General features: G+C 40.4%; 1 protein-coding gene across 7 annotated transcripts in view; it reads right to left on the bottom strand.

Moving 5' to 3' along the window:
• The window catches only part of LOC135496375 (uncharacterized), a 75,688-nt gene extending 61,646 nt beyond the window's left edge, over positions 1–14,042 (bottom strand). For 6 of the 7 annotated variants that reach the window (XM_064785665.1, XM_064785669.1, XM_064785667.1 and 3 more), the window contains exons 1-2: positions 13,507–14,042; positions 1,497–1,541 (exon numbers count right to left, since the gene is read on the bottom strand). In XM_064785665.1, the coding sequence (XP_064641735.1) occupies positions 1,497–1,541; positions 13,507–13,977 (516 nt within the window). In that variant the 5' untranslated portion in view covers positions 13,978–14,042. The remainder of the gene's footprint in view (positions 1–1,496; positions 1,542–13,506) is intronic. The other variant, XM_064785666.1, reaches the window with a different exon arrangement.
• Positions 14,043–15,347: the final 1,305 nt, after the last annotated feature.

Below are 15,347 nucleotides of genomic sequence, written 5' to 3'. Positions count from 1 at the left end.
AGAAATGTTATGGTGGTGGCAGCTCATCTGAGTTCTACTGAAAGGTTTTAGGATTGACCAGGGTTCAAGACTGAAGTTGGATGACACGTCTATGACACTTGATATCAAACTTTAAACCCAAACTATAACTTTTACACTGGAAACAAACTGTAATGCCAACGGATATCAAAATACATGGCCAGCCCTGAATGCAATAATATTCATTAGGTTTAGATTCCCACTCAAGCCAGGACAGCACTGCCCAATCCCAAGTGTATGATACATCCAACAAATATGCCCGGCAATCCTATGTTTTGCAATATCCTGCCAATATGATTACCTTGGATTCCTTGACTGCAATCTGGCTTCAGGAAGCAGAGAACCCATGCTTGATTTCACTTCAACTTAGCCATGGTGACCCATGCACTGAAGTACATTAAGCTGTGCAAAATGTCTACGTATTTTCGGCCATCTTTAGTGAAATTGAAACAAATCCCAAAGTCAGGTCTGCAACTGAAAAGCTTTAAAGAATTCCCTGCATGTATGCTAGCACGTGGAACTCATCTGCTAATGTAATAGCAGGAACAGTGGAACCTCCTTCAGCAAACACCTCTCTATCAAGGACAACCTCTCTATTAAGGACACTAGTTTTGGTCCCGAAGTGGTTGTTTCCATTCAATTTGCCCTCTCTAATCAGGACACCTCTTAATTAAGGACACTAGTTTTGGTCCCAAAGCGGTTGTTTCCATTCAATTTGACCTCTCTAATCAGGACACCTCTCTACTAAGGACAGCACTTGCCAGTCCAAAGGGTGTCCTTGATAGAGAGGCTTCTGCTGTATTTTGTTAATATGGCACAAGAATGAACCCTTGTGAAAATTCAAACAGTCAAGAAAAGTATCTCATATCAGTAATACTTTAGTGATTTTGAAACAGACACAGCAAGAGAACAGCAAAACAGTTTGCTGGGGGCACAATTATGGCAAGCGATTAAACTTCAGAAGACAGAGGGATGTTGAGAAATACAGAAGATCAAGTTTTGGAACCATACTGAAACCTGAAACATTGCCACTTCACATACTGATGAATTATTGAAACCTTTATAGAATGGTAATTTAAAGTATCATCTTTAAAATTATCAATGATATTGTGTTGATCAAAATAAAGATTAATTGGCAGTGTAATACGACTCCATTTTTTGATTGACTTTGATTTTTTAATGACACTATCGTTTCTTCATCAGGACTGATTTTGGAGTTGAGGCTTTATACAGCAGTATACACAGAAGAAAGTAGTGAAAAAATATAATTGCAAAACTTACCCATAATCCGCTTAAACGGGTTAAAAGTGAATACTAACAATGTAACATCAGGCTAAATGCTAAAACTGATCACAGGGACGTGGAGCAACATTGAAAATCACAGGGGTTTGGATGTGAAAACCACAGGATTTTGGAAGTAGTGAGAAGTGGGATTGAAAGGTGGCGCTGGTTACAACATTGAGGAGAATCGGCCTTACCTGCTCCCCACGGCGAATGGTGCCACCGGGTTTCTTCCAAATCATCTAGAATTGAAGATGCAGATTTAGTTGGAAGAAAATTGAACGCGCTCGGAAAAACTGACCTTTTTTTCTGCCAATGAAGATGTTTTACCAGCACAAAAACATCTTGGCTCGTTTTTATATCTAAAAAGTACCAATTTCCAATATCATCTTCAAAATTATCAGGTCACATTTTGTAAACACAGACACGGACATTCAGAGTATTCAATTCAATCACACGTAAAAAAAAGACAAGGACAAGACTGGACAGATATGTGACCCGCTCTACCAAAACTAGGCGCTTGTCGCATCTGAACTTGACAGGTTGATACGGACTTGTTGTTCATTTCCCTATTGTAGACCTTTTGTGAAATGTGACCAAATCAGTTTGTAATAGATTTCACAAAAGGTCTACAATAGGGAAATGAACAAAAAGTCCGTATCAACCTGTCGAGTTCAGATGCGACAAGCGCCTAGTTTTGGTAGAGCGAGTCACATATCAGACATTTTTCAGCAGACTGCACGAGTTGATTAGGCACGCTTTTGTGGAGGTCTTGGGGTGCTCCCCCAGGAAGTTTTCGAAATCTAGATGCCCTTAGAGGTGATTTTAGACCATTGTGGCACTGAATCAACCCTGATAGGAAACTTGCTGTTCGGTGTTCCTTGCCCAATTGGTGAAAGGGTGCCAGTGACTTACAGCTGTCAGCCACAAGGCTGCTGTTACTGTAATCCATTACAACAAAAGAAAAATCTTGTTTTCACCTGTCGAAGATACGTTTCAACCTAACTATATCTGCATCATCATTACATTGCTGTACATCTCTACACAGATTCCAAGGTGAAATGAACTCAGTAACCAAGTATGTACGAATGCAGTTGGAACAAGAAGAGCAACAGGTATGTTACATAAATCAACCACTAATTATGAGAACTTTTATCATCTTTTTACCCAGTCAACCTGGAAGTCCACGGGTATGGGCTAACCACGTCTCAGTCATTTTGAATCTGGATACTAGATGGAAGCGCTCGCAAGGGTTTTTCTACACGCAGCGAATTGAGAATACGGGTTTCAAACAGTCGCATGATTTTTGAAAATCAGCCCACTAGATGCATACATAATGCACAGAAGATGCATTACGCCCGCTGAAATAAACTTTAATAATATAAATGTCCCGAGACGCTCTCAATCCCATTATTGGCAAAGCTATCACAATATCACAACGCGGAGGATTAATCTAAAGGTCATGATATTCCTGGCAACAACATTTATTTTGGTTATTTTCGCTGAATGAGAAATAAAAAGATGTGAAGGTGTTGGCAAATGATTTTCAGCCTACAATACATAGCGAGGGTGTTTTGATGTGTACTGAGGATAAAGAATAAATGGATAGCTTTTGCTGCATGAGAGGAGCAGCAGCAAAATACCATGGTAACGCGAGTGAATTTTGCTGCGGAGTATGTTGGTCCGCACACTAAAGGCATATAATTTGCATTGTAGACAATCAGTGTGCCACGGAGAACGTAGCGCGCGAATCTTCAAGGTTACAAAAAGGCTGATTTCTACTGCAAGGCCGGATCACAGATGTGCAGATCTCTCATCTAGTATGAATATAGTTTGCTTCATTTCTAGACCAAATACCAAAGAAAGATTGGCCAAGCTATTGAGTGTGGCAATTTTGTGTTTTGGCCCAAAGTCATTTCAAGATGTTTAAGTTTTAACTCCTTTTCAATGTGGCTTGGAATGATATGAAGCCATTTACTTGCAAATGAGGACATCTCCATACTTGCCTCAAAATGAACCACAATGTTACAGAAAACTGCTCAAAGTCATGCTGGAACATACCAGGAACACAACCTGATGGATAACTAGAGATCACAATTCGTTGCCATTGAAAAATACCAACATGAAAGTCCATGTAATATTTCTAAAAGCCTTTATAGCATCAGATGCTCTGGTTTTTTACTTCCCACACAAGTTATATGTGGCCAGCTTCAAAGGAGAGTCTGTTGTGTTTTTTAGACAGTTCCTTCATACACAGGACTAAGATCTTCCACTATGGCATTGATAAGAAGCTGCAGCTGACAGTATTGCCGACGGGCTGTGTCGCAAAGACCACATCAGTCCTATACGATAAACTACAATCTGCAGCTTGGCAACTCAACTTTTGGTGACTGTAGTGTGACCAAAAGCCATCTTTACAAGGATTGGTTGCAGAAAATTGAAAATGAAAATAATTTATATAGTCATGACAAAAATGTCTCCAGCAACCCTCTTTTAATAAAAATTACCCCAAATACAAACGATTTAACAGTGTGTGCAGTCAAATTTATAGGGGGCACCAAAATTGGGGCAGACAAAAAGAACTTTATTTGAAAAATTAGGTTTAAGACAAGTCAAATGAGCATTGAAAGAAGTATTTTAAAAAAACATTCAATCAGAGTCTATTCTTATATATTGGGTCCTCTCTTGCATATAAACATGAATGGACCTGATGCAACTAGATCGAGCTAGTTATGATATCATTCTGATTCTGAAGACCATCAGAGTGCATTGATCACCACAAAGTGAATGCCAGACATTCTCTTCTGTTGAAGAGCCATCTCTGTCGGCGAAAGTAGTCGGCGAAGACTTTGCCTGTACTGCCCAAGATGCATCCAGAGGAAATCAGCATGTTCGCTTATACAGCCCTGCTCACAATCCCTAGACACCTTTCCTGCCTGAAGAACAGGCACATGTACTTTAGGAAATGATTGGATATTCTTATTCTTTATCCCTAACTTGGTCTAGGTTAATCTAGAAGACAACCTTAGTCACCAAAAGGCAGTGATAACTACGAAATGTTATGATTCTTTTATCGAATCTAGAATAGAAGATAACCACAGTTATAGTCACCAAAAGGCAGAACGTGAAAACTATGAAATGTTGATATTCTTTTATCTCTAACTTGGTCCAATCTAGGGGAGTCGACAGCCTTAGATTTATATCATCACCAAATGGCAGAAGCGAAAACTACAAATATTGAGGCAGTTTCACTAATTTGCTCAATTTTTTGACAAAATGTACATATATTTTGAGTCATATATCATGTTTGCATCTTCAGATATTTTGGAGGAAATGTTGCTTTTCGGTCCTGCCACGCATCCAAGATTGCAGGAATAAGGCTTATGCGAAAATCATGTCACCCACTTATTGAGATGTTACCATGTCACAAGTTCAAAGGCAGACGGCCAGGAATTGAAAGCTGAGATTGTGTAGTTACAGTCGAACACCCTATCTACAACTCACAACAAAATCGTTGTCACAGTTTGCAAACTGAGGCCTCACGAAGCACCTGATGACAATGGCGCCATACGTCGTCATGGTGACAGAATGATGTAGAGTAACTTTGATACTCGATCAACTGATATGTGTAATTTATGCTAGTTTCCATCTATTAGGAACCAAACAACACCTCGACTTGGCATATTGGGCCAGCTTTCAAAAATGACGCCTCTAGTCAGAGAAGTGGGTAGATTGAGAGCTCCGCACCGCTGATTTCCACAGCATTGATTGGAGACCACAAAGAAGTAATGCTCTGCAGGTTTGGAGTGTTTTGATTATCTGGAACCATACATGTATATAAAAGGCTATCCCTCTTGTCAGACAAGCTAACAGTAGCTAGCTATTAAATTTCATACGTTAGTTAGAGAAAACTGCAAAGAAACACCAACTTATATTTGTATACATATTGATATTTTAGATGAATGAAAAACAACTACCGGTCAGACAAGCTAGTGATAGTCACCAGGGATTTTTAAATCATTTTGTTGGAGAGGACCATAATGAAGTGCCAAATTATATCAAGTAATTCAACAAGAGGCCCAAGGGAAATGCATGGGTACAATGTACAAACCTGGGGTTCCTTGGCTGTTCAACCTCATGACCAGATTTGAAGTGCCCCACAAGCCCACATGTTTTCAGATGGAGGGACACCAGGTCTGCTGACTTTGGCAGCTGAGCTCAAAATCAATCTGATTTGGATCTGTCAGATTTAGATTCATGTCCTATTGAAGAGAAGACTCGGAAGATGCTGCCCTGGAAGCGACAACTTCCCTAAAATTGTGAAGTTATCTCCATGTACTTGCCCCTCCTCTACCCAACCAACCCCATGCACTACACATGCAGTAATGGCACACATCATCAACATTCTACCTTCATTTGCCATCATTTAACTCTGGCTTCAGCCATGACACAATAAACCGCTTGACTGTTCTGCCAATCTGCCAAGGAGATCGCCTAATACCACAAAGTGTGGCTACTTCATTCCAGCGTTGTCGCTTCCGTTCCGATTTATCAAGATCACTAAGGCGACAACCAATAACAACGGCACTTGATCCCATTCATTTGGAGCCAATGCTCTCGATAGTCTTATACACGATAGACCAGGCCTGATAAGACATGGCTTCATCTCCATTTATGTCACTCTGAACTGAACCATGACTCAAAACTACCAGAGTGTATTTCACTCAGGGGTTGTCGCCACTGATCACAGGTTTTAAACCGACTCCCACCGTTGAAATTGGCATTCACTTCATGTTGAAAGAGTTCTAGTTGCTTTACTTTAAGAGTTTCAAAGTCTAATCAAATGGTGGTACCTTTGGTCAATCCTTACAATGTAAACTGAGATCACTCATACAACAGCCAATACATTGTACCAAAATAGGTTGTCAGGGGGTAATGATTGTGCCATAGAACTGGGTTTGATAGTTTGTGGGTTTCGTCCACGACCCAACCCGCGAGACCACGCCGCCAATCTGTAAGGAGACTGCCTAAGACAATGAAGTGTGACAACTTCATTCTAGCATTGTCACTATTGATCTGGTTTAACAAGATCACTTGGGCAAGAGCCAATATCAGCAGGCACTCGTTCATCAGGAGGCAACGCTGTCGCGTCACTCTGATCTCAACTGTACCAAGACACGAACTGCCGAACCGTGCTGCCAATCTGCTATAAAGGAGACCAGCTTAATGAAGTCTTACACTACAGGATTACTTTTGATGAGAACTGTAGACGCTCAATTGGCATCTGAGAGACAAATGCCGACTTTAACTCAATTGAGCATTATTTCTGTCAAAAAACTTCATCTACAATAGTAGTGTTTTCTCGGGCAGTGAAAATGGACCTTCTCATTTTCTTAAGTCCACAGCAGATCAGTAAGCTAGACTCGGCCTGATGAGCCTGCAATAGGGTTCCATTCAGAAACTTACGTATGACGTGATAATGCATCAATTGCTTTGATACCGACTGAGGGTAAGGGCATTGTATCGCTTGTACCAAGTTCGCTTTAAGATGAAGACCTACACTGCAATGAGATGTTATGTACAGGTAACTTGCTAAGACTTTATCAACATGCTTTGCAAGCTAGTTAGTCATGTACTTGTACTTCATACATACAAATGCATGAAATACCAGCTCCTAGCTAAACCACATCATGGCAGGTAGCATCAATTTCATCTAAGGCCTGGTTCAACAGAAACAGCACATAGCTAGGCCTAAACAACTGAGTTTAGATTCAGCATGCCTGCCTTTGAGCACGTGACACAGGTTATCCCAGTTCTGGCCAACAGAGATCATGCGAAACAAATACAATATTGTGCACTACTTTTATTACGCAAATGCCAATTTAAGACCCAACTATTGATCCACTTCTGAATGAGGTTAGGGGAATCTCGCAATCATAATACCCAAGCTCTTTATATTGAAAATAGATTTTTACCATATAATCGAAAGGGGCCATTTGGAAACTGAAACTATGTGTTGACCTAGAGATAAAAAGAACTTTCGATATACATGTACATGCACACAATAAGTACGTGTACATGTCTCAGGCGCCTTGAAACTCAATGATATCGTGAACTAACACTGCATGAAGTGATGAATGCTCAAGGGTAACGCCTTGATCAGGCCTTGCAAAGCCACGATATCACTATCAGTGCTTATTGGTATTATCAAGAATTTTTGGTATTATTTTTAAAGTATCATTATCATTGTTAAATACACTGTATAGTGTATGGTCTCAAAACTTACATTTTTTGTATTTTGAATATCTAGCATCCCATATTATTGAAGAAGACGTTTACTTTAACAACGTAGAAAACTATCATTTTACACTATAATGGGTGCTGCTGGTATACATCCATCAGCGTTAGAACAAAACCTACGAGTATTGAGTAGGCCCACTAAAAACATACACGCAGGAGAAAAATCACCTCCATCATCTAGCAACAGCTCGTAACCACTGATATATACCGGTAAAACCGGCTCCTCAGGTACGCCGTATACACAGGTATGAAATATCCAACCCCTGCTGAGAAAACCGTGCATTCTTCGCACTTCGCACCGTCCACGCAACAAGAATTAAAGCGTATGCTTCTGCTGAAGTTCAACTACATGAATTACACTGACGCCATAGAAGCTGTATGCACAGTCACTTTCTACTGGTTGAAATTTTGCCAAATGCTTCGAATTATTCAAACTTTTTGCCATTGTACAACAAATCTGTTCTAGACTTGACGTGTAACGAGTCTTATTTTTCATCTGTTTAGAATTTTCACGAATATCTCTCTCGTTTTGTGAACAACATCGGGAATAATAGTTCGTCTGAAGAAAGTGAGGGGAGATTGATGGGCTGTGTGAAGAAGTAGAGAATGAGAAACCAATAACCATAGACTTAAATACAACGTCATAGAAATTTGTTATCATCCTCCATTATTTTTGCCAAGGTGCAATGATCACCTCGTAAAAGTTAAGACTGGGAACTTTACAGCACAGTTAACATCAACAACCGTAGATCTGACGTTAACCGGATCTATCCAGAGACCATTCAGTTAGAACTTAGATGAGCTGCTCGATCAACCTACATGTACCCTCAAGTTCTTGGACTGTGTTACATCAAAGCAACATCTACACGTGATCCGTGATGAGGGAAATGTGAACCGTCACAAGGGATACGTGAACCGTCACAAGGGACACGTTAACCATCACAAGGGACGTGTGAACCATCACAAGGGACACGTGAACCGTCACAAGGGACACGTGAACCGTCACAAGGGACACGTTAACCATCACAAGGGACGTGTGAACCATCACAAGGGACACGTGAACCGTCACAAGGGATACGTGAACCGTCACAAGGGACACGTTAACCATCACAAGGGACGTGTGAACCATCACAAGGGACACGTGAACCATCACAAGGGACACGTGAACCGTCACACGGGACACGTGAACCATCACAAAGGACATGTGAACCGTCACAAGGGACACGTGAACAATCACAAGGGACACGTGAACCGTCACAAGGGACACGTGAACAATCACAAGGGACACGTGAACCGTCACAAGGGACACGTGAACCGTCACAAGGGACACGTGAACCGTCACAAGGGACACGTGAACCGTCACAAGGGACACGTGAACCGTCACACGGGACACGTGACCCATCACAAAGGACATGTGAACCGTCACAAGGGACACGTGAACAATCACAAGGGACACGTGAACCGTCACAAGGGACACGTGAACCGTCACAAGGGACACGTGAACCGTCACAAGGGACACGTGAACCGTCACACGGGACACGTTAACCATCACAAGGGACATGTGAACCGTCACACGGGACACGTTAACCATCACAAGGGACACGTGAACCGTCACAAGGGACACGTGAACCGTCACACGGGACACGTGACCCATCACACGGGACACGTGAACCGTCACAATAAACAACATGAATCGCATGTAAACACTGCGTTACAGAGATTCCATACTCGACTCAAACTTTAAAAAAAGAATAATTCATAGTAAACAAAACACAGAGGAAAACTAATTAAAAGCATTGCAAAATCAATTTTGAACATAAGAGTAGAAAGATCATTACCAGTTTATCTGGTTTAATTGTTCTATGAAAAATAAGAATCGATGCAAAATTGAAAGCGACAGCAGACAAATGAGACGATTCGACAATCTGCAGGCTAACTTTACAGACAAATCAATTTCAGGAAAAAGTGTACAAAGGTTATCGACTCCTCAGATACATATACTATCAGCGTATGTGAATGTCAATTACAGTGTTTTAGTTTGCTATTGTGACAGTTCAAATACCAAAGTGCATACATGTATTTGTCAGTTTCACCTTGTTGCCAAAACCACACTGCACACTTCAATTACAGATGATTTTCACCAAGTTACTGTGAACTCAATTCAAGTTGGTGTCACCCCAAGATTGCGAGACTTATATGTACAGAATGAGTGGAAATGTACTGAATGTATGTGTAATTCTTGCATATGGGGCGAAATCAACACTAGTAAATTCTGCGACGTTCTTCCTCCAAGTCCAATATCTGTGTCTGTATGATCACCTGGCAACGAAAATCCACAATGACGTTTCTTGTTCAAATGACGATTTTTGCCTCAAAGGACGGGGATTCTTCAGACTATATAAGGGCAAGAGCAACCGGGTATCGATGGTGACGTCAAAGGAGAAGGGTTGCCCGGGGTTTGCTCTGTGCTATTGGAGATAAATGGTTTAACATAGCGTCTTAAGAAAGTTCAAAGCATTACTGTCTTTGTAAACATTTTGTCGTCTGTATATTTCCTGGGAAGGAAGATACATTTTGAACTCAGACATTTACGTGAGGGTAGATAATCACATGTTTCAACTCATGCTTCTTAAGTACTGAGTTAGAAGCATGGTTTGAATGTAGGTGAGAATTGTTAAAACTCTATTCGAGACTCCACAAAGTTTTGTGTCTAGCTTTTCATGACCTTAAGGTTGGCTCTCGAAAGAATTTTGTTGAGATCACAGAAAGAATCCAACCGACACAAACCCCTTTGGTCAAAAAGCTAAGCTTTTAGACTATTCTTATCATCGTTTTTTACATCACAAAAAAAGATTACAGAAATGTTGAGAAAAGTGATGCAGAGGAACCTTTCGGTTTCTTCTTCAGCATTTGATATTCACTATCAAATTTTCAATTTCATAGTAGTCAAAAGATGATGGACCATCCAACGGTCCTCGCAGATTTGTGCTTAGTTCTGCTCTCTCAAGGTCAACTGAGAAGTCGGGGCCACCCTACAGCATGTGGGATGAAGTTAAATCTCACATTCCATTCTTTAAAAGTGGACTTGTAGCAATAACTTACTGTGGCCTCCCTCACACAAGTAAAAGGAGTCCGAGACGCTCTCTGTTGGTGAGGTTTGGACTTTGACAGTTTTACCCAAACCATTTCTATCTTATATCACCTAGGCAGCCCCCTTCCATTACAGAGAACAAACCTGATGATTACGTTCTTATGTCATTGCAAAAAGACAATGCTCAACAATTTGCCGGTGGCAAGGATGCCAAAGTGAAATGGGATTTTAACTGAAAGCTCTTCATCAATTCTTAATTCTAATTGCTTTCGATTCTATTTGTATCTTCAGGCAGTAGAGGTTCAAAATTCACAGGGAAAGTTGAAACGACAAATTTGTAAAGCTAGAGTAGAAGACTCCTACATTAGTGTCAGTTTTCAACATCGCTTATCGTGGTTATTGCTTATCAACTTTGCAACATTTCCGAGAACGGAGTCAATAATTCTTGGCTTTGCCTTGTCAACATATCAAAAGTTGAAGGGGTCTCCCCTGAACTCAAACAATACGTACAAACTGAAGTACACACTGATTCCAGGCATTCAAGACGGGCCACTCCTTACAAAGGTTTGAATGGAGCATGGAGATCAAGGCTCCAGGCATTGAAGGCGGGCCACTCCTTACGAAGGTTTGAATTGGCGCATGGAGATCGAGACTGTGGACGTACATCCCGCATCAGAGACCATCTAATTCACATGACAAAGTGAAGTGACCCATTTTTTAAGCCAAGACACTCAGCCTTCCTGGAGATGAGTTTTAAAAAAATCTGCATTCAAATCAAAGCAGCATGCAACAAACTAATTGGCTGAAAATTTAAATGGCACTAGCAGTGATTAGGGAGTTCTGATCGCCGGTGATCATGCATCAATAGAAGAAGATGAAAAGTGTTTCTGACAAGATTGATAAATGCACAAAATTATTTTTCACAGAAATGAGCGTTCTCAGTAATTTCCTACTTTTATTACATCCTAAGCCATAAGCTACTTAAACAAACTTTTGTAGCAGACATACCCTCTTCTTCTTCCAAGCAAGGAGGGGATTTATGTCCCTTGCTCCCGCCAAGAACTGGCAAAATGTCAGACATTCTAACTATCTAACTTTCTTCTAGAGAAGAAAACCAAGGATTTTGTAAATTGTGGTTATCTTGAAAATGTCACAATTCCCTGAAAATACGTCCAGGGGAAACTATATGGCCAATGAAACAGAGGCTTTGTCATCCACCTCAGGCAAGATGACACCACCTGGCCCAGGGTCTGCCATGACTTGACTTATCCTTTTGACATTGACATTTACGGATGAACCATCCAGCATCACAAATACCTTTGTGGGTGATGCTGCTTTGAGAAATGTTTACAGATTCAAAAATAGATCTTACTACATACTGGCTTGATTAGTAAACCTTTCATTGAATAGTCATACTCATAATCAGATTTTTTCTTTTCTTGTATGGAAATTTTCATCATCATTTAATAGGCATTGCCAATAAAATTTCAACAACATTGGCAAAACTGGAATTTTTTTAAATACATGTTCATGTATCCTCATCAAATCATAAAATTTCCATCCCTTTGCTTTTTGTGGGGGGGGACATGTAGTACCCCAAACTGTATCAGATTACTTCAATCAAAAATATACAGGCGATGTTTTATACTTCAATCAAAACTATATATAAGCGAGGTATATATTTTTGCTTCTACTAAATTTATACTTGGACGTCTACAATGTGCACACCACTTACATTTTTGTAGTAGAGTTCTATATTTTCATCTACACCTTTTTCTATTTTCATCATCACCTTTACATCCTAGTTGTATGTAAAGGTGGCCATAAAAAAATGCATGCAGATGAGGGCCCAGCTAGAAAAAAATTACGGGTTTAATGATAATATTCATATTCATGATAAAATAATACCAAATTTATGTCGTCCCAACCACCAGCATGTCTGGTATAAATTTTATCATGATGGCAACTTTGGGTGACGACTTGCTTATTTTATCACAAGGATTATACACTCTTGATACTGGTACATGTACATGTTTAAGTCTACATCTTGTTGATTTCAAAAGCCCTCATTATAAACATGCCTAATAGGCCAAGCAAAGATATCGCTATTTTTTACTTCATGCTACATGTACTCTAGTAAGGACTTCGAATTTGAAGTTAAAATCAAATCGATTGAAGTGTTGATAAATGATAACGCTGTGTCTGTCTTGTGCCACCCAAGTTTTTTTATGCATCTATAAACTGGTGGCTATTCATCTCAAGCTATTCATCGCACACTTAGGTAAGATTGCAACAAGGCCTCTCTATCTTCATCTTGCAATCACCAACGAAACCTTGCTCCTGTTGCCATCATCAACTTACCAGCATCATTTCAGCCATAGTTACAATAATATACTAGTTACTACAGTGTACCGGCATTTTTTGGGCTATAAAAGTGGTCAAATTTACAAATAAACAGTAGAACGTCTCTGTAAAGGAAAAATTTGGGACTTACAAAGCATGACGCACTGGAAGTCTTCTGATTACAGAGGTCAAATCACATGTAGAAACAACCAACCATTTAGGACCAAAAACTTGTCTCCAGGGTGTGTCAGGCTAGAGGGCGTCCTTCTCCCAGAGGGCTCCGCTGAGGGAGGTTCTATTGTAATTTGAAAGTGCTGTGGCACACAGAATGTAATTCAACATACCGTGTACATATTTAAACATTGACATCACCAGTGTCATTACAGTCACATACAAACACTGCAAACTGGATTGGTTAGCTTACAACCACTTAACCAAAAGATATCATCGCACAATGATATGACCTAACTTACCAAAAGTTCTACTCCAAACCATAGTCCTTTGATGCCGCTCAAACTTCCCTTATACTTTATTACTCCAGGAGCCTTCTCGGGCAAGTTTGGATACCGATGAATATGAACGTAACTTCCTACATCCAAAGAGAGACCTTCTCCAAGCCAGGCCTTGTCCTCAAAAACTTTCATGCGATCAGCACAAGTGCTGATTGACGCAAGAAGCTCATACTCCCCTTGGTTAATCCGCGTAACATCAGAAGGCGGACAACTTAGAATCAAATTATCAAAATCCAAAGAAGAGAAATAACTGAATCCAATTTTTTCATGTTTCTTCGTTTGCTTGTCTTCATAATCTTCCCAGAGTGTACCGGGGAGAACATTGATTTCATCGCCCGTTTTATGCCTTGATAAAATACCTTTTTCCTTTTTGTTTGCGATATGTTCCTTCCTAAGGATATACCTAAGACGTTGGAGCCTGTCTGTGGACATGTTGGAGTGGTTTTACGGAGAAATCATAGAAAATTGGGGAGGAAAACATCACCTCACACAGTCATTCAGAGATGTTATCATCAGACCCAAGAGCACCTGCTATTGTGCTATTCCGAATAAAAGTAGTTCTATATTAAAAACTGCTCAGAACCTTGAGAAGTCAATTGATGTCTTTTTATATGTTACAAATCATATATGTTATCAGAAAAATTTCTTTATCAGACTTTTAGACAGCTATACGCTATATACTCTCATTTATCATTTTGCGTAGTAATCATGATAAAATGATTAGCAAAGAGGGGTTTTCCCAGAGTTTGACGTCATCGGTATCCGGTCATTTCGCTCCCTGACCTTTTCGCCCCCAATCGTTTCGCTTCAAATCGAGGTCATTTCCCTTCAAATCAAAGTATTTTCGCTCCAATTCAGAAATTGGCAGCCACTTCGAATAAGCTGGTTACTCTAAGCTTAATCAAGTGCGCATCGGGGGGGATCCTGCAAATCGAAGTACTTGTATGAGTCAAATTGACCGACTAATGTCTGTTGGTACTTGGCACATACTCTCCGAAGACAGTCACAACCCTACACAAATTTTTGCTTCAATCGTAAAACAGCCACTCTGGCCCTTTTCCTTGGATTGAGCGAACTTCTCTCTGTAACGTCATTCAAGTAAATGCATCATAATCTACTGACTTGGTCTAAGCTAGCATCTCACAGTTTTCTGGAAGACATTCACAGCCTTGTCTCTTGGCTACAACAGTCACGGCCCTAATGTCTTGGACAGACCTAACATCTCACTGTGCTCTAGACGACATGCACATCAGGGCCTACTACCTTAGACTGAGCTATCATCTCACCATGCTTGTGAAGAACCATGGCCGTCTTTTCTATACTATCTTATAACCGCAGGCAGGCGCGAGGGCCTACCCTTGGATTCACCATAGTGAACATTTAGCATGGTGAAATCAGCGTTGTGACAGGGTCTAGGACGAGTGAAGCCGGCTGGTAACAACTATTCAGACCTGGGACATTGTGACAAGCTACTGTTATCGCCCCAATGGCGATACTGGACGCGGGTCTTCTGGTCTTGCACTGATAATAACCCAATCTTATTCTCTCTAATGTCTTTATATTTCCATCAAACATAACTTCGTTGCTTGATTGATGACTGATAGTTGCTTGAGATTGATAGCTGATTGGTACAACTGCAAAATATAATATCAAAACACTGTCTTACAGATTTGCAAACATATTTTAACGGAGGGGATAAACCATGCAATTAAACCACACCAACGAATAAGGACAAGTCGGAGTGTCACACCCAAACTTATTGTCGGATTTCTCAAAAGGGCTTCAACGAAAGTAGATCTTTC

The sequence above is a fragment of the Lineus longissimus genome, chromosome 11, assembly GCF_910592395.1.
Source record: "Lineus longissimus chromosome 11, tnLinLong1.2, whole genome shotgun sequence".
NCBI classification, from domain to species: domain Eukaryota; kingdom Metazoa; phylum Nemertea; class Pilidiophora; order Heteronemertea; family Lineidae; genus Lineus; species Lineus longissimus.
Note: the sequence above shows the minus strand (reverse complement) of the source record. Positions and strands in the feature narration are given on the sequence as shown.